The 19,242-nt window shown below is 44.8% G+C and overlaps 2 protein-coding genes across 2 annotated transcripts in view; both read left to right on the top strand.

Moving 5' to 3' along the window:
• Positions 1-8,756, top strand: part of LOC147151038 (collagen alpha-1(XXV) chain-like) — a 44,690-nt gene extending 35,934 nt beyond the window's left edge. Inside the window, exon 4 of the mRNA XM_086024581.1 lies at positions 8,689-8,756. Coding sequence (XP_085880707.1) covers positions 8,689-8,756 — 68 coding nt within the window. The remainder of the gene's footprint in view (positions 1-8,688) is intronic.
• The window catches only part of col25a1 (collagen type XXV alpha 1 chain), a 44,114-nt gene continuing 26,008 nt past the window's right edge, over positions 1,137-19,242 (top strand). The window contains exons 1-7 of the mRNA XM_086023626.1: positions 1,137-1,476; positions 1,745-1,796; positions 8,165-8,191; positions 9,387-9,413; positions 15,642-15,713; positions 16,035-16,151; positions 16,899-16,934. Of these exons, the coding sequence (XP_085879752.1) occupies positions 15,642-15,713; positions 16,035-16,151; positions 16,899-16,934 (225 nt within the window). The 5' untranslated portion in view covers positions 1,137-1,476; positions 1,745-1,796; positions 8,165-8,191; positions 9,387-9,413. The remainder of the gene's footprint in view (positions 1,477-1,744; positions 1,797-8,164; positions 8,192-9,386; positions 9,414-15,641; positions 15,714-16,034; positions 16,152-16,898; positions 16,935-19,242) is intronic.

The following is a 19,242-nucleotide window of genomic DNA, read 5'->3' as shown; positions in this document are numbered from 1 at the left end:
GCGCCGTTGCGCAACACTTCCCTTTCGCTCGCCGGTCAGCCGGAGCGCACGGCGCTTCATTTCGCTGAATCTGCCGGGCAAACAATCGCAGCCATTCAAGTCTGAAGCCGCGCGTCCCGATGTGGCGCGGCAGTTTATTAAAGGTGGAGGCAATCGGACGGCACACTGTGTTTTGTCTAATAGCCCCATTACATTATATTACACTGAACAAGAAGGAAGCATTCGCTCCTGTTCTGCTGGAGTCACCCCCCTCTTTTATTAACAGCACGACCGATTGCTCCAAGCGACATTCACAGCTCTTTGTACGATGAGTTTAGAACAAATGATTAGAAATAAATGTGAAGATAAAAATGATATTATCGCTCAAGGAGTCAGGTTCCAGGGGCGTAGTGAGAAATCTCTCTACGATTGATGGCGCATTCATTCAAATCATATCTTAACTCGTTCACCGTCCGACATTTTTAGACCCCCTTATATCCTAATGTTTGAACATTTTTGGAAAAAAATATGAAAAAGTTCCTGGGATTGAATGGCTGGACTGTGAAAAGGCAAATACATTTGTCAATGGCAGTGAATGAGTTCAAAGTACATTGACACAAAAATCTCTTAATTCTTCACAGTTCTAAAAAAGTTGATTTTATTTAGGTTTTGTCCCCGCTTGTATTATGAATTTGTTGGCCAGAGGTGGGCGTTCCGTCAGACTGACACATCGGTCCATCTGTCCGTCACTTACGGGCGGCCGTTTTGCTAACCCTGACTGTGGATGGTATGATAAACAATGACTTCTCAGCCATGTTGTTTGTTTGTTTGTTATATACGTGAAAGTGATTATATTGATTGGCATTGTAAAATCAAAGGTTCTTTAATAAAAACGGATCGTCCACGTTTACTGCATCCGTGTGAAAATGGCAGGGAAGTCACATGAATCCAAATTTTCTAGATGTGGGGGGGTAGAGAGTGACCTGCGGTAGCCATGGCCACCTCGTAGCTCCGCCCCTTTCAAATTCGCAGAGCGGAAGCGATTAGAATGAATTGGAATTCATTCATTTTCTATAGCGCTTATTAGAGCTGTATATGACGATATACATCACAGCGCGATATAAAAACTAGCATATGAGAGAGCTCTTTACCGTTGATGTTAGCTAGCGTAGCATCCCAGAAGATAGCGCAACAACATTCGCTTTTCAATTTCGTCACCTTTGTGACTCACTTCCCATGCGAGACGAAGCGATTCACGCTTAACCCAACTGTTACACTCCTGTAACAGTGTGGTGCGTGTTTATTATAAGCTAAATGGGCTACTGTAACTCAAACAGCAAGGAGTGCAGCCCAACGAGCAAATCAAAGCTGCGGCTGAACCGCTGATTTCATTTGCACTCGGAAGAACACTTCAAGGTCGTAGGAATCAAAAAAGCCCTTCTTTTTTCAGGCGACGACTTAACAAGAAGCCCAGTGCGCACGGCTGTTCCTGGTGTGGTAATAAGGGGAAAAAGACGGGTGTCACCTCACAAAAAAAACATGGGCAGGGCTGGGGGGGTGGCTTTTTTAACGAGCGAACAGTCCCTTGTCGTTGTAAAAGTACAGCCAGCTACAAATGTTTCATCGGATTGCTAGTTCTGGTGGCCAGAGAAACACATTTTCTGACACACAGGGAGAAACACATTTTGGGGGTACATATACTCCAAGTATATTAATTTCGTCTTTCCATTACCAATGAGTCTTTTTTTGTTGTTGTCTTTTTCAGGACCTCCTGTAAGTATGCCTGCTTTGCATCTTCTACTTAAAGACACATAAAGGTAAAAAAAAAAAAAAAAAAAGCACACACACACACACACAAATGAACTAGAACCAGTGAACGCCATCATAGATTGCTCCAACAAATACAAGTCAGTATTGTTTTATTCTGACAAATTTGGTGGCAGAATCCGAAGTTCTCCCCTCGGCCGGCGAGTGGCACCCGCAGCCGTTTTCTCACCTCATTACACATCCGGCGCATCGCAGATTCCCTCCCTTGAGCAGATGGAAAACTTTCCTCAAAGAGGAAGACAAATCCATCCATAGAAAAGCAGCAGAGCTTACGATGACTCGCCGTAGCTCAGGGGAACTTTGCGTGTGTCGTTGCTATTATTTATCGTCCAGGGGCGAGTGTGATTGAAGGCGTCAAATTCGCATGTGCTGACTTAGCTGTAAAAGTCGTAAATTAATCCTGGGAGCCTTTGCAGACGCTCGCTCCCGGGGTCCTGGGAAGTAAGTGAGCCCAGGTGGTCTTGCCTCTCAGCCCCGCTCGCCCGGGTTCTGGATCTGACAAATAAAATCATACTAGATCACTCAGAAGCTTGCTTGGCTTGTCCACCTTTTTTTTTTTTTTTTCACGTGTGTGCGTGCTTTTTGGGAGGACTAAATTGATCAATTTGTGTGAACAGATGCTGAGCATGTGTTGCTATATATGCATTGTGATCATTACTTTATGGAACATTGCTACACCTGCACAACGTAATGGGACTCCTATGGGGAGGTATCATTAGGAATCTGTAATGGGATTCCTATAATTGCTGCTTCAGCTGAGATTCTGATCGAAGGGGGCGTGAATGAATGATCCGGATTCTGTATTACTTTTGTATCCAAGCGGAAGATTCTTGAAGAAAAGCACCTGTACTTTATTTAAAGCTATTTAAATCTCCCCAAACCTGTGAGCGGGAAGTCTAATTGCCCACGTGTTAGCATATAAAGACTGGCAACAAATCTCATTAGAAGTTTCCATAGTGGCTCAGTCCAACTCACACAATACAGTATATTGTCATTTTCGACTGGCTAATTGTGACACACTGTGGATATGGGAACCAGATGCAATTCCAAGTCGCTTTTCCAGTGCGGTTTCCCCAAGCCGGGCCTAACCTCTCCGTCCAAATTGCAGCGACGAGCACCAGCCGCTTGTGGTCGTCCGTCTGTGCCCATTCTGCTCTGATTGCTCGCATGCGTGTCCTCCAACAGTTAAAAAAAAAAAAAATAAAAAGTCTCAGGGGCTCGTGCGCTGCACCAGTAACAGATGGAGGTGTATAAATTCCCTTTGTTTTGTTTTTACGGCAGGGCTTGCAGCCCTTTCCAACATTGAGCACTTTCTCCACTAATGATGCCCGCAGCAGCCTTTTATATGCAAAAACTCTTGCCCCGGCACAGCCACAATGGATTTGCATTTGCCGCATCCAGATGGGACCTTTTTCTCTCGAAAATCATGGCAATTCGAGAAGATTGCACTTATTCCTTTGCGTGTGTAAAGGAATAGTTTGATACTCTGGGAAAGAAGCTAATTTCCCCTTTCTTGCCAAGAGGTAGACGAGAAGGTGGACGGAGCTCAAATGGCTCCATGGGAGATAGCCAGTAGCTGCTTAGCCCTGTGGCATGAAGATTGGAAACAGGTGCCAACGGCATACATTGTGTCGAAAAGCACGGCGGCGGCTTGGAATAACTCATGGACAAATATGGGCGCACCTCTTCATCCGTTTGTTAGGGCTTGGATTAGTTCGTCTTAAATTCCTCGCGTCCTCAAATGAGTGCTCGGCTTATACTGCAGTCCTTCATAGTGAAAGTCTTATAATTACATGCTGAGAACTGTGTAGTACTCACTTTTGGCGATAGAGCATTAAACTGTTTTTCCACCATTTCCGATTTCTTGTTGTTTTCTGTGTGGGGGCGTGGCTAAAAGAGTGCCCGATGACGTAGAGGAGTCACCGCTCCCTAACTATTCAACTTGAGCACTTATGTTGGCAGTTAGCTAGATAGCTTGCTAGCTACACTGTGAAAATGCATCTTCCCTTTAGATAGTCCACCGGTGTGGGCGCTGTAGAGTGCCTCATTGTCAACCATGAGAGAAGGTGGAGGAGCGAGGTTAAAAAAAAAAAAAAAAAAAACAGGCGGACTTGACAGCCCGTGTGTGGACCGGGGCTTTTCGCTGCCATGACAGCTTTTGTTGTCGTGGCATGGAAAATCCCCGCGACGATCCAGCGGGATATCTTCCAGACACCAAAGGCTTTAAGCGGATATCTTTTTGTCGCTTGAACCTGTAGGGATGCTTGTCAAAGTGGCATCTATTTATCCAGGTAGTAGCAATGATGTTTGGTTGACAGTTGAGCAGGGCGTGGTTTCAGCGCATCCGGCAGTCATGGCCACAGTGTTGGAAAACGGACACAATGACTTGATTTTTCACCATTTTGCAGCCGCATTTTATAGACTTGGTGAATCATTGAAATTTGGAAGGGTTGTAGCAGTACATCCATAGGAACTTTAAATGTCTGCAATGTCTTTTGTTTAACTCATTCACTGCCATTGACGTATTTAGTTATCTTTTCACAGTCCATCCATTCAATCCCAGGAACTTTTTTTTTTTCACATTTTTTTTCAAACGTTAGGTTAAAAGAGGGTCTGAAAATTTCTGGCAGTGAATGAGTTAAGACATGATGTCTTCAAGAGCTACCGAGTATCATGTTTAGGCGTCCACTGTATTCACCATATTTGTATCAAGAAACTTCTGTCCGAGGACAGCAGTGATATGGGAAATAAAACTTTAGCAAGTTCAACTTCAAACCATCATGACCCCAACACGTCGAAGATTTAGGAGACATTTATTTTCCGTTTACCTAGATTCAAACGAAAAGGAACGTCGAGTCTGGAAGTAAACCGTTCTGTTTATTTCCGGATAGATTAGCTGTTATCTCCATACAAGTTGCCCTCTGGTGGCCGGTGCATAAGAAAGTCAGGTGACGTCCACATGTTGCGTGTGGATGACCGACGAGCCATACGTTGCGGCGGGAGACGGCGAGTGGCTTCCTCCTCCTCTCTTTCCAACCGCAGGCTTCACATGTTCTCCTGCCAGTCAAGACTCGATCATCTCCTAACCTTAACCATGTGCTCATTATTGCAAGCGTGACAGCCAGCGAAGGTCACCTTAGCATCAGGGAGTAATTATCTCGACCCAAAATATGATATTTCCCTAAACCGTAACCATGGCGTTGACACGTCATAAACCAGGATCATTTTTACAGACCTTTATTGCTTTTGCCAGGCTCAGTCTGTGTTTGACGTACAGTATATCTCCTCGTGTTGTCAGGAGTTATAACTTACGCTCCAGCAGTCAGAGACCAGAGACGGTTGCTCCTCTCGATCACAATGTCCATTTGATAGATTGAGAAACGGTGAAATCTGTCCACATGAATGTATGGAAACAAAGCGAGGACTACTTTATGGTGTCAAATGCCGGCCCGCATTCCGCCAATCCTCCCGTCGTTCTTTTGCTGTCAACACTCGAGGATGGCTTTGTTGAGCTTCCTGTGTACACGCATGCTTATGAATATTGCGGAGCTGGTCGCGCCTGCAAAGACGAGGCCGTAAAAAAAAAAAAAAAAAAAAAAAAAGCGCAGTGAGCTGATTGGATCCATGTGCTGGCAGGCCGCTTGGCTCGCCGCCTCCAATAAGGATCCGAAGCGCTCGTTTGATGGATGGGCTTTTCTGGACCTGGCCGCGCTTACCGGGTCGCAGTGATGAAAACGACTACAAGGCAGGTCCAGCCAGGTCCCGAGCGCCATCCCGTTTCTGATGTTTCTGCATCTTGTCCGATGAGGCGTGCCAAGCCCGCATGATGATTTCGCCGGTGTCCACGACAACTACAGCAACACTGCCTGTGTTAGTGCAAAGAGTTTATTTGCGTTTGGGATCCAGCAAATGAATGGATTTGCTGGCTTTTGGGAGTGTAGCGCTTCACGTAGCCGACTTTCATGCAGTTGGTCGTTTGAATCAATAGTTTAGTCTTCCTTTGCATCAACATTGTGTTAGTTTCCAGCCGCAAAACTATGACTTAAGTACATTTTGGCTGTTGGGGTGTAGCCACCTTTTGATTGACAGGTTGGACAAGTTCCACCCACTTGTCGATATAAAATAATCTATCCTCACCAGACTGTAATGCAAACAGCTTGAAAGGTCAGAAAGTTATGATAAATGCAAATGCTCATATTAACATTTATTTTCCAGACAAGTGGTTATTATATTTTTCAAATGTATTTGTGACGTGGCGCAGGACCAAACCACACAAAATGAAAGTAAAACCAGCTTCTTATTAATAAAAAGGTAAACAGACATACGGCATATAAAAATATTCCTTTGGAATCACAGTCAAACCTGCCAGGATCGTTTCATTAGGCCTCGTTTACTCTCTGCCAGTAATATGAAGTCAAGTAAGTTATATTGTGTGCTTTAAATGCCGATAGTCTCCATGTTGCTTGTGGCTTTGGCCCCTGCTAAGTTTCTGTCTTTAATATTTTCCTCCTTTTTTTTTTTTTTTTTTTTCCTAAGGTGGTAAAGTTTGTTTTTTTTTTAACATCAACATCTCGTTCGGTCCAGTACAGGAGACAGTGGTCACGGTTTGGCTGCGAGAGACTCAAGAAGCGAGATTTGTATCTGGATAGGAAAGAAGCATCATCGGCATCCAACGCTTGGCCATAAAATCAGACGATATGCACACGGGAAATTCTGTTACAAATCTTCTTGTGGTTTCCCAGCATTAAGTGGCAAAAGATGTGATATGTGCACGTCACTTTTTTTGCGTCTTGCTCCAAAATCAGTGATGGACTTTTGGAACGTCTTGTACTTTTTCAACCAATGAGGTCAAAGGTGACATTGGCATGAAGATCAAAGCGGCGTATTTAAAGCTGGAACCTGATTGTTTTGTTGAACGACTTTTTTGGCCTGCGTATTTTCTTTGCCCTTTCATAGGCAGACTTGCAGTTAGCAGCTTGTTACTATGGCGACCGCCCTTCAGCAAATCACACACCGGTGGGTAACATCGTTCTGGATGCGTGTGTCGGAGACTGCTTTTGTTGGTGCAGTCCAAAAAAATGTGAGCAACACTCACAGGTGGTGATCAGAAAGCTTCCTGGGGCAAGACAGAAAACCACAAGCTGCACAGTCAACGTGCTAAATAGACGCCCGCTGCTATTTTACTGAAATACACTTTGAAATCTTTGCGGGGGGGCCGTGGGCGTTGTAATAGTCTTTAAACACCTTGTCCACGCTGTACTTGCTCCGAGGCTTGTCAAATGATGTGCAAACGATAGGCCGAGGGCCGAGGCAGGTGCAGTTCTGATGACCTGCGCATGATGCTGATATGAAAACGTGCACCGGAAGAGCCGACTCGCGTTGTCGGGACGGACACTCGACTTGACTTTCATCTGGCAACTCCAAGCAAGGCCGTGCAAAATGGTGTGCTTTCTCCGGATTGCAGCGGCAGATTGCTTCGTTTATAGCCCGACGCAAAGTTGCACAAAGCAAACGCAAAGCAATTTGAATGTGCCCCATTGTTATTTTTCCAATTTCAGCTCCGAATGTGTCGAGCGGGCTGAAATTGATGGCGTGTCACTCATGTTCGCAGCACTTCAATATGATTTTCCTCATTGTCCAAACTGCAAAAGGCGACACCGGCATCGATTTTCACGTATTTAATGGCCCTGCGTCTTGAGAGGCTTGATTGCCCTTTTATAATAGCGTCCCTGAGACCTTCAAGCCGTTGAGGCAAAAATAGATTTATTTGAATCCATACAGGAATGAGGGTGGTACAAATTCATGCGTGTGTGCTATATGCCTATAAGCCTATAGCGACTTTTTCTTTTTTCTAGTTTTGACCACATACTTTACTGCTTGTGTGCACAAGTTAATGACATCTCGCATTGAAGTTCAAGCTCAAATAATACGTGGCGCGTTCATCTCAGTGGCGTCGTCTCCATGGCATCCTTGTGTCTAAGTGGGTGGTCAATTAGTCGGTTTGCTGTTCCCTAATCCTGCACTAACTCCCCCAATGTCAGATTTTCCGAAACCTCGAGTTGAGGAACGAGAGCAGCGAAATGGCGATCATACTTGTGCTTGAATTATTATTGAACGCATTTACAGTAGGCTCAGGTAAACAAGCACACGTTTCTTCACTAAATCCTCTTATGTTCTTTGCGGTCCGTTTACTGTGTCGCTCTAGCTAGCCAACTAGCTAGAAAAAAAAGTTTGCTACCTCTACCCCAAATATGAAAAAACAGCAACAGTACATGTTCTGTCCTATAGTGTAATGTTCATGTTTGTAAATTTAATCTTACAATTTGTTGTTTAACTAGTATTTTCTTTCCTTTCACAGGGCCCTCCAGGTCCAAAGGGTGAAAAGGTAAACATTTCATGTATTCAATCAATGCTGTTATGTTAGTTCATGTCCATAATGTTTGGCCGTCTTTATTTTGGATCGCGAGTGAAAAACACTGTAACAATTGTCTGTTTTTCAAAGACGCGATTCAGTTTAGCGACGGACAACTTATACAGTTGTCATTTTGCATTTGTGAATCTCTGCGATGGGATAATAAGATGCTCGTGCCGTTCGCAAATCCACACCACTGAAAACCGTAAAGCGAGAGCCAGATGAAGTCCTTCAATGCTCCGCTGAGCGTTCCTCCACACGTCAATAGTGACGCCAGCAATATGAACCGCATTGCGTGCACGACTTGTGGAGCTCATTGTTCATTTGTGCAAAGCCCGAAAAGACTAATTGGGATGATCCGTAGGCTGCCGATGATTAGTTGATGGACCCAAATAGTAAAAGTAAGCAACACCAAAGTGCAACAAGAGTGCGCATCTCGGGTCTGTTTGATGACTTCTTGTGGTTGGCAGCGATTCGCGAAACAGAAGCGGGAGACGCTCGACGCCAGTTGCTGGTGTTTGCCGAGCATCCGGAATGAGCGGCTTGGTATCGCTGCCTCTCCCATGAACCGCTTTATCTGCAGTGAAGTGAAATGAGAAACAACTGCGCACAGTCTCCCACCCAAGAAGTGCGCGGCAGCGTGGCCGTTCTCAACTGCTTTTCCGTTAAATCTGGCTCCAATGAAGCAGAGAATTCCGGGAGCTATTTTGTTTGACTCCACTCAGGCGCTGAATGGATCTCTGCGTAAAAGTCCTGTCCAGAACTGACACCTCGCTCGGTCGACTCTGGCTGAACGCTACCAGAGAAACGCGGTAGTTACAAGGTGTTAAATTCAGTGGCCGGTGCGATTTGTCTTCATAATCAATTGAAGTCCAAACAGGCGGGATTGTGGTGCGTAACATATGGCCTGGCAACGCTTATTTACGCCGCCCGTTTGCCAAAGCCGTCAAACCTCCCCACGCTGCAACTTGTCTTTGTCCCGCATACCCGCCGCCCGTCACCTTCTCTTATCATAACACGCTCCACCGCAATGAATAGCTGTGGGCTCCTGCCTTATTTCGCTTCGTCAATGTGTTCCGAGTTAGTTCACTGTTAGTCTTGGCTTATTGATAACCGTTATTGAGCAGCGTGCACTGGAGATGAAATTGTCTTTCTCGTCATCTTGCAGGGGGATCAAGGCGACCAGGGACCACGGGTATGTACCTAACGCTGATGACTGCCTCCCTCGGCACAAATGTGGGCAACGGGCTTGGGATGCATGAAATTCTTGGGATAGCGTGTGTTGCTGCTCTGGCCAAATACAACAAGAATGACAGGTCTGCTTATTTCAGAACCAAAAGGGAGAGAAAACGTGCAGATGACCTTAACTCATTCACTGCCATTGACGAATTTACTTGTCTTTTCACAGCCATTCAATTACAGGAACATGTTTATATTTTTTTTCCTCTCTTTTTTTTTTTTTTTCAAACATTAGGGTAAAAGAGAGTCTGAAAATGTCTGGCAGTGAATGAGTTAAAAGTCGCTGTAATCATTCCCAGCTCTGTCGTTTGGCATCTCTACCAATGTCACGCGTCTAAATGACTGTCCAACTCCCGGCGTACAAGCAGCATCTGGCATGGTCCCAATACCAGGCATCAGTATCGGGCTGATAGCAGCCTTATTATCGATATATCGGTATCGGATACTTGAAGGGGAAATCAACCCAAACATATTTTTTTCTAGAATATGCTCTGTGTAAGCCCACTAGTTGAAACAAGGCACTCTGATAAATATTGCGTTTGTGGAATAAGAGTTGAGCAGCAAAATCCACCCATTTTTAGCCATCTCAGGGGGCGGTCATTTTGTCACTTCTGTCGACTGAAAATGACATCACAGTTACTCAGGGCTCAGGTAACGACCGATCACGGCTCAGCTTTAGAAAACAGGCTGTGATTGGTCGTTCCCTGAGCGCTGGGTATTTGCGATGTCATTTCCAGTTGACGGAAATTACAAAATGGCCGCCGCCTGAGATGGCTAAAAACGGGTGGATTTTGCTCATATTGCACAAACGCACTATTAATCAGAAGGCCGTGTTTCAACCAATGGGCCTGCTGGGAACATATTCTAGAAAAAAATATGTTTGGGTTGATTTCCACTTTGAGGGTGCCAGCAACCGATACTCAAGGCAAAAACAAATTGACATCAACTGAGTCCTCCTCGGCAACATTTGGCGCTATACTACTTCTGCATCAGAAAGAAAGTTCTTTCCTGACTGTGTTTGTCATTGTGTCAAACGGAATTTTATATGCGAACACTACTACTAGTACTTCTAGTACTCAGTATCTCTGGGTCAAAAGAGTGACTACTCGTACTGGTATCGGCCTCAAAAAAAAAAAGGTGGTATTGAACATCCCTACTGTATGATGCCTTGGCTATTATCAGGAACAGGGCTGCCCCCTCCCTAAACGCAGAACCCGCACTGCACGTAGGGCCCCATCCTCTGTGGGCGGCTCCCAAAAAACAAACTTCACTTTTCTTAAACAACGGTTACAAATGCATCCAGTCCCCAGTTGCCCAGGTTTTGTTTACACTAGACTGCATCGGCTCGCATGAACTCTCTATTTGTCACTTCCTCATGGGAATGCTCCTAATTGTATTTCATGGAGGCACGAGCCGTAGGTTGAGTACGAGCGAACAGCACGCAGCCTTGTCTGGTCACCAGAAGCAGCCATCTCCCGAGCGGATCTGATTCCAATCCCTTACTGGCGCCCACTCAGACGTCACTGATAACTTTGTCAGCTCTCCTCCGGGCCGCTTATACACGCATTGCAAAGCGTTGCGTTTCATACCATTGGGAAGTCCGTACAAATGGCCTTCCCTGTGAAATTGAATTAGCATTCTCAATCCGACACGCCATGCATCTTGTATTACACAGGCGCACTGGCTCTCGTTTGACTTTACACGTTTACCATTGCTCGCGCGGTAATAATTGCGATTGCTTCGGTTGACTTCAATATGAAGTAAACCACTACAAAAGAGTACAAAGGGGAAAACAGGATTGCTCTCCAGACAAGCTGACCGGAGTAAACCACGTCCTTTCGGCTTGGATTTCACGGTTGCCCATAATTTGTACCCTTTTAACCTAGGAAATGGAGTCATCTGTCTCTATCAGTTAAATGATTCATACCTCCGAGGGAGAAGCGGGGCTGACAGCTCGGTAACAAGGAACAGCCAAGCCCTATTTGTCTTCCAGAGTCAATAAATAAACTGTCCACTCCCAGATAGTATTTCATTAACGTCCAAGTTGCAGTAGCATTGTTCTCAAAATGGGTACAAATGAACATCCAGTCGCATATGAAGGACAACAAGAGCTATTATCCAAATCGTATTACCTCCCCGGGGCGGCCTATTGATTGTTCCGCGTTAGATGAGCTGGTATATATAGCTGGAGGAGACATTTTTTGGCAACAAATACCCACGGAACGGGACAAGGGCTGTCTGACCTTGCGTCAAACTGTCTGTCGTCTAACACGGCGAGTCGACCGAAGCCCCCGTGGAGGCGGATAAACGTGGCGCTGCCTGCCCAAGTTTGGATGTCAAAACTAAGCGGATTTTCGTTGAACGCTCCCAGCTCTTGATTCCTTTCCGGGCTACTGTGAGCTAATTTAAGGCCACGATCGAGTTTGGTGCTTAAGGTTTGACAATCGAACATACGTATGGATACGAACTATGCTATGTGGTCATATAAGAGACAATCATTTCAATCTTGAGGGTCCGTTTAGGTCACTTTGCATCTGTGCCAAAGACGGCACATGGTCCGCTGTGTTTCCACAGGGCCTGCTACCCACATGTCAGGTCTGCCATTTGTTGGGCCCAAAGGTGAAAGGCCAAGTTCCAAATAAAAGGTTAAGCAAACAAACCAATAACAAATTGGCCCACTTTTCACCAACAAACAGGCGAGCAGTGTTCAAATGTAACGCGTGGCTGTGTGGTCCGTCCAAGATGTGTCCGCTAGCTTCCGCTGCCTTCCTGGGTGGCAATTTCACTTACCTGTGACTCCTGAATGCAAAAAAAAAAAAAAAAAGATGTCCCCTTTCTGCTTCATTTGGAGTGTGGCGTAGTCACTCCCAGCCTCGGCTTGAACTGGGCCGCAGATAAAAGTGCTGCATCGTATCGATGTCAAATCTGAGGCCATCGCATGTGTGCGACTCCTCTCTTAAATGTATTGAACCCATCTGTGCGTGTTGCCGCTAATCCTGGCCGCAGATGCAGACAAGCCTCGCCGCCTGTAAGTGGGCTTGCGCTGTTTCTGGTGTGGTCGAAAGGATGCGTGTTCTGGCCGGCGTCCGATGTGGCGGCTGTTGCTGATTGTCCTCGTAGCTGCTTTTCCGTTTACTCCGCTAGAGGCAGATCAGCGAATAACCAACATCCTTTTTGGTTGTCTTTTGTTTTTTTGTTTTTTTTTTTGCTTCAAGGAAATCTGTGAATGCTTAGGACTTATCCATTATCCTGGCAGCGCCGGATCACCACACTTAATCAATATTTTGTTTTCTCTTGCCGAGGTCCGCTTTTGTTTTAGTATTTCAAAACGATAAATGTCGTAAACATACGACATTTAGCACGAGCTAAAAAAAAAACACAAAAGGCGGTTCTAGCCTTTCCGCATCGCTCCGAATGATCATCTTTCGCATCGTGTATTGGCCTTGACCATAATCCAGTTTTCCTTTTCTGTCTGCAAGATGTTTGAGGTTGTCAATATCTGGAGGGATATTTGCACTTCAATAGCAGTTATGGCTGTTGTGTTGCGTATCCACGGCTGTGTCTTTCCGCCGCACGGCCTCAATGAAACCAGCCCGCATGCCCTTGAAAGACCAGCGTCTGAACCAGCCATGCGCTTTGAATTATCTTTCTAAAACCAGAATGATGGAACCAAAGACATGTTTGGATTGGGCAGATTTGATCTCCACTTGAAATGTATGGGAAGATCAATCTCTGAATGAAAGTAAAATAACTCGAAAACCGCAGATGTGATTCCCTTTTTTCAAACGTGCTCACAGAACCTGAGAACAGCATGTCGGCTTCTGCGCCATTTTCAAGAATAACAAACTCGAACCGTTACCAAATGAATGAAAACAACGTTGCCAAAAACACACCTGCTCCCAAAGTGGCGATAAAGGAAAAAAAATTCCAAGAGACGCTATTTAAAATATATAAATAATGCATCAGCTTTACAGATGCCATGTCTACTCTCGTGACCTTAAAGGTCACGGGTGCCCTTAAAAAGAAGAACGGAGAGCGGTTGCGCGTAAACGTTAGTGAACTTTTAGTTCTACCAAAGCATGTCAACCCCAAATGACTCCAACATTGCTGGATTGCGATTAAAGTTTGTTTCCAGTTAGAAGCGACAAACCCCAATGTTTTCCTTCTTTATTCCATTTTCATGAGTGGATCGTGTCTGTCATGAGGATTGTTGACCGGGTAATTTGGGAAGCGTTTGCTTGAATTCCCTTGATGTCGGAACAACACCGCGTCTCAATTTACCAGCACGTTGGAGTTCAAAGTCGGTTGTGTGATAATCATGTCAACAAACGCCCCATCTGCTTATAGCATGTGGCACAAACAACAGGGAATGATTACTTGCTCATTTCATTGTAGTGTCATGGGAAACACTATTTAATAAAGTTTTGGGGGAAATGATGCACGTTTGAAATCCAATACTTGAAACCTCTAGCCCACAAGACTAAACCAAAAAAAAAAAAATGCAGGCAAAATTCTTGCATATCTGCTCTCACACCATTTTCCATGTCAGCACGTCTGATTTTCTGTTCAATTTCAGGAACGGGTCCTTAAAGCGGGGAATTGCAAAGCTCCGCACGTTTTTTTTTTTCAAGAATATGTTCCCAGCAGGCCCATGAGTTGAAACACGGTATTCTGATTAATTTTGCGTTCACGGAATATAAGTTAAGCAGCAAAATGCACACGTTTTTAGCCATCTCTGGGGGTGGCCATTTTGTCTTCTGTCGACTGAAAATGACATCACAACTGCTCGCAACGACCAATCATGGCTGACCTGTTTCCTGAATCGGAGCCGTGATTGGTCCTTGTGAGCAGTTGTGATGTCATTTTCAGTTGACAGAAGTCAAAATGGCCGCCCCCAGAGATGGCTAAAAACGAGTGGATTAACACTTATTCCACAAACGCAATATTTATCAGAATGCCTTGTTTCAACTAGTGGGCCTGCATAGAACATATTCTTGAAAAAAAATGCTTGTGTTGACTTCCCCTTTAAGCAGCAAAATCCACCCATCAATGGCCGTCCCCAGAGATGGCTAAAAACGGGTGGATTACTTCTTATTCCACAAACGCAGTATTTATCACAATGTCGTCTTTCAACTAGCTTGCATAGAACATATTCTTGAAAAAAATATGTTTGGGTTGACTTCAGCTTTAAGACTTTTTGTGTGTGTGTGTCCGTCTGGTGCTTGGGTCTACATCATATCGCGCCGCTTCGCACGTCATGGTGTCTTCATTTGTGTTGTTGTTCTATGTTGGAATGTCTTGAATGTGTGCATTGTGCCGTGTTTACCCACTTTAGGGATTACCTGGTCTCCCCACGCTAGCCGCTTTGCACAGCAATCAGATCCTGACCGTCAAGGTTTGTCGGCGGCAGCGTCGCCCGGCTGCACAGTGGCGTCCCTCCGCTGCTCTTGCCAGGACCACGCCCATATTTAGCCCTCCCTCCCTCCATTGTCACAAATTGCCTTTCATCCAAAATGTCCCTCCCTCGAAAGCATCGGTGGCCTACAAGCCGTGGAACGAGAAGCGGAATCCCTCAACTGAGACTCGGTCTGGTTTGTGTCCATCGATGCTCAAACGAACAGAGAAAACGCCAAGCAAAATACTATGCTGGTGAACCTATGTGGCAAAGTGCTGTTTTCAAGTTCATGCCAATGGTTCACCACAAATCCTTAAATCCATCAATGAGGCCTTCTGCGCCGTTTCAGTGAGGGCTAACGCCGCTTCTTGCCAGTGGATAGCGGCAGCGAGGTTTTACAAGCCATCTGGGCGTTGGTGCATTGAGCAGCTCTCGGGGTTCCGCTCTGCAGCAGGAACAATGATAATGACGACGATGACGATGATGATGATGATGGCATTTTCACAGAGACGGAGAAATTCCCAATCTGTCCACAGACTTAGACATAATGATAGCCTTCGAGAGCCAAAAAATTAGCAAAGACTTCCGAAGCAAGCCTCCTCTTGTGGTGCAGAAATGTGGATTTCTCTGATTATCTGTGAAGATGCTTCTCAAAGAGTTCAAGAATGTAGACCTCTGATTCCATTTTTTTTTTTCTGCATTCACTTTCCGACCGCTTCTCCTTCCTCTTCTTCCGGGATCTCAACCTTCTCCAACCTTCTCTCGCCTCTGACCTGCTCACCTGCTCAGATGGTCTTCCCTAAGATCAATCACGGCTTTCTTTCCGCTGACCAGCAGCTCATAAAGCGACGTCTCATTAAGGTAGCGGCTGCAGCCTCGGAGGCTCTCCGACTCACTTCACTCTCTGCTCGCACATTGCATCTCTTGTTGATTGTTTCGTTGTTTCCGTTTTCCCCTCGCTTGTTCACCTGCGAGAAAAGTCATGAGAACCATGTAGCGTCCATTTCTTAGAATGCCTCTGCAGGACGTTCGAGATGTACGGCTCAACTTGTAATGCCTGAATGTGTAGTGCATGACGAGAACTAGAAATCAAAACGCCGCCTTAGCATTTATCGGCAGGACCTTCAGTCGAAGCCCATTTCGCAATATTGCAACTGGCTGACGTCTTTGTTTGCTGGACAGGGGGACCAGGGGCAAGCGGGACCACCTGGGCCTCCGGGGCCCCCGGGTCCTCCGGGCCCACGGGGCCCCCCAGGGGACACGGGCAAAGATGGGCCGAGGGGCATACCAGGCGTACCAGTGAGTATCGAGATACGGGATATATATTTGTTATTTGATCTGAAAATGTAGATCACGTTGCACTCTTTTTTTTTTTTTTTTTTTTTTACTGTGTTTGAGCTTCGTTGCTCGTCATATTTAATTTGAATCTCTCCGTGCTGGGAAGCTTTGTTCCAAAACATACCACCCTAATGAACGCTCGACAAGCGCAACATGATTGTGCTTCCCACGAGAACGGTTCCTTGTATAGATTTACATACAGTTGGCCGTGTTTCGTTCGAGCACAACATTTTCCATGTCCACGTCACTGGCATCACACTAATTGATGTGCGCTCTCTCGGTGAGACAAAGAAGAAGCAGAAAGGCCTGTCAATTACGTTGAGCCAAAGGCTTCCCGGGAGCTCCAGATGATCTTTGTTGTGCTGGTGCTGGGAGTACAGTGAAATTAAGTGTTGTTAGCTGCCTCTCTCCAACATTCAGATGATTATTGTCAGCTCTTCCAGTCACAGTTGCAATAGTTGTTGTTTTTCCAAGAAATTAAACCTTCCTTGGCTCGTGCTGCTTTCTGTTCTCTCATCATTCATTTCTCCCACTGCAATTCGACTAGAGGGAGAGGGGCCAGAGTTTCCCCTTTTCGGTGTAAAAGAGGTTGACTTAGCCATGCTAGGTGTACACTTTTTTCATCAATGTTTTGGAAAAATGGTGGTGGTAAGCTTGCGGTGTCACCTAAAATATAAAAACATTAATTCCATCAACTCTTTCCTACAGGGTGATCAAGGGAATCCAGGAGAAATAGGACCTATGGTAAGAACAAGTCTTTCCGCAAGTAATCGCTGTTTGTGTGTAAATGTGCTAATTCACATGTTCATATTCGAGCAAGGGAATATAAAAGTTAGGGTGATGCAATAAATTCTCAACAGTTGCTATTTATAACAAATGTAATCGCTTGTCAATCTGGTGACTGGTGGTTATGTTATCACTTTAGCTAATGCTAAATGTTGATCTTATGACTCGCTATGACAACGGTGTGATTGACATCAACATGGCCCAAACAATTGGCTTGCTGACAGGACTAAAAAAATAATAATGATGATAAAAAGGAAGGCCGCAACGGGCCCTGCGCAAAGTGGAACAAAACAACAGGGCGGTGAAATCCACCAGGACTCGGGACACAAGGTTCAAAACCAGGACTGTCCCGGTGTAAACAAGACGTCTGGTCACCTTAGAAAAATTGATATTTTGAAGTAGGACTATAGGAGGACTTTACAGGAAGAGGGCAATCGCAGTGTCACTTAGTGCTGGATATAAACAAGCAGAAACACTTTGGACATCATTTTAACCGTGACTGCCGTCACTTAGCTGAACATATACACGGACTCTGCAGCTTTACGTCTCAAAATAGTCAAATAAAACCTAATACAGCTGTGTGATTAGCTTTGGCTTTGTAATATAAACATGCGACGCGGCAACTTCAGACCCATTCCGACGGGCTCCGAGAAATTTTCTTTACACACGCTCAAATCTAAAACACTATTTACACTATGGCTTGGCTCAAGACCACTTTCTGGTTTCTGCCAAAATTGGCCAGCAAATCGTCTTTTTCACTTTAGTTGCACTCACAGACAGCTGCTAGAAAGCAATTAGCTTTCACCGCTACCTCGCACATTGCGATTAGCATTTGGCTTTTCCGCAAAAAGCATTCCATCCGTGCACAATAAAAATAAATACATGAAGTATTCAAGTTACATCGGGTTACAAAGGGTCCAAAACAAATCAGTAGACTCTGCATCCACTTGTTTTTGAGGAGGAGGCTATTTTTACCAGATGGGCTTCTGTAGCATCTGCTCCCTTCACTGCTTAGAGCTCACCCGCTAGTTACTAATGGTCTCTCGAACATTCTGGGTATTGTTATGCCCAAATGCATTGTCCAATGACAAGAAAGAAACAAAACATTGACATGTGCAGCTAGGTGGTGAACATAGAAGAAAAAAAACGATGCCATTCTTGTTTATTTGCAACAGACTTTATACGCACAAAGGAGCTTTTATTGTATAAAATGACAAAACACAGTTGTGATGCTGAACACATTTTAACTATATTGTATGGTAGCTTTGTGAACATTAGACGGCACTCTGTCATTATTAAATTGCGTGAACAGTGACATAAATGGCGTTAAAAGCTCTGTCGGAATTAAGACAACAAGCGGAAAGTACAGCATGTCGCCTGCACAACAGAAGCATCCAACATGATCAATCATACTCAAAGTGGCTTAAATATACATGTTATTTACACCACGTTTAATGGTTACTATGGCGAAAATGACTCACGGCGTACGTTATAATTCAAGAGGTTGGCACCCTGATACAGTAGGGACACATTGTTCTAGTTAACAGCCGCTGAATACACATTTAATGGACCTTTTACCCTTTAAAAGCTGTATGTGATGCGTTAAAAGTGCAGGAAGGGAAATGTGGTTATGTCACATGTGCATTGGAGGATGCAGGAAGCTGATGGAGGACAATTTGGATTCTAGCTCCTTGGACCTTCTTCCAAAGTGTCGATTAGAGAACATCTAGCTTATCTGACTGAGTGTAGGACGAGGTTGTAAATCAACAAAATCACTCCAGGATCATAAAAAAAAAAAATCCTTGTCTATCAGAATTAACATATCATAAACAAAGAGTGTGGACCCAGCACCAGATTAAAAACCCAATTTGGTAACACTGTAATTCCTGAAATTAAGCATTTCGTTTTATAAGTGCGCCAATGAATTTGTAACTCAAGCCTGTTAAAATGTTTTGAAATGAGAACGACCCGAAAGTTGTTAAAAGATGTGACAGTGAGGGGGGAAAAAAAACCCATTTTCATCATGTCTCCACCCAGGACAGATCCTTGAAAATCAATCTAAAAATATGATATGCATGGAGAGAAAACAGGCGCTTTGATCTCCAGGTCCAAAATATGAGCTGCTCTTGGACCTGGAGTGTCCACTTGACGCAACCTCGCATTTCTGATGCGTGCTATTGTTTAAGAGGAATGGAGGAGATTCCAGAGTTTTCCAGCAGCTTTCGAGGACATATGGTGCTAGTTAGAAGGATTAGAAGTTCTTGCA

The sequence above is a fragment of the Filicampus tigris genome, chromosome 2 (assembly GCF_054856515.1).
Source record: "Filicampus tigris isolate MCC_2025a chromosome 2, RoL_Ftig_1.0, whole genome shotgun sequence".
NCBI classification, from domain to species: Eukaryota; Metazoa; Chordata; class Actinopteri; order Syngnathiformes; family Syngnathidae; genus Filicampus; species Filicampus tigris.
The sequence above is the reverse complement of the archived record's forward strand: the minus strand, read 5'-3'. Positions and strand labels throughout refer to the sequence as shown.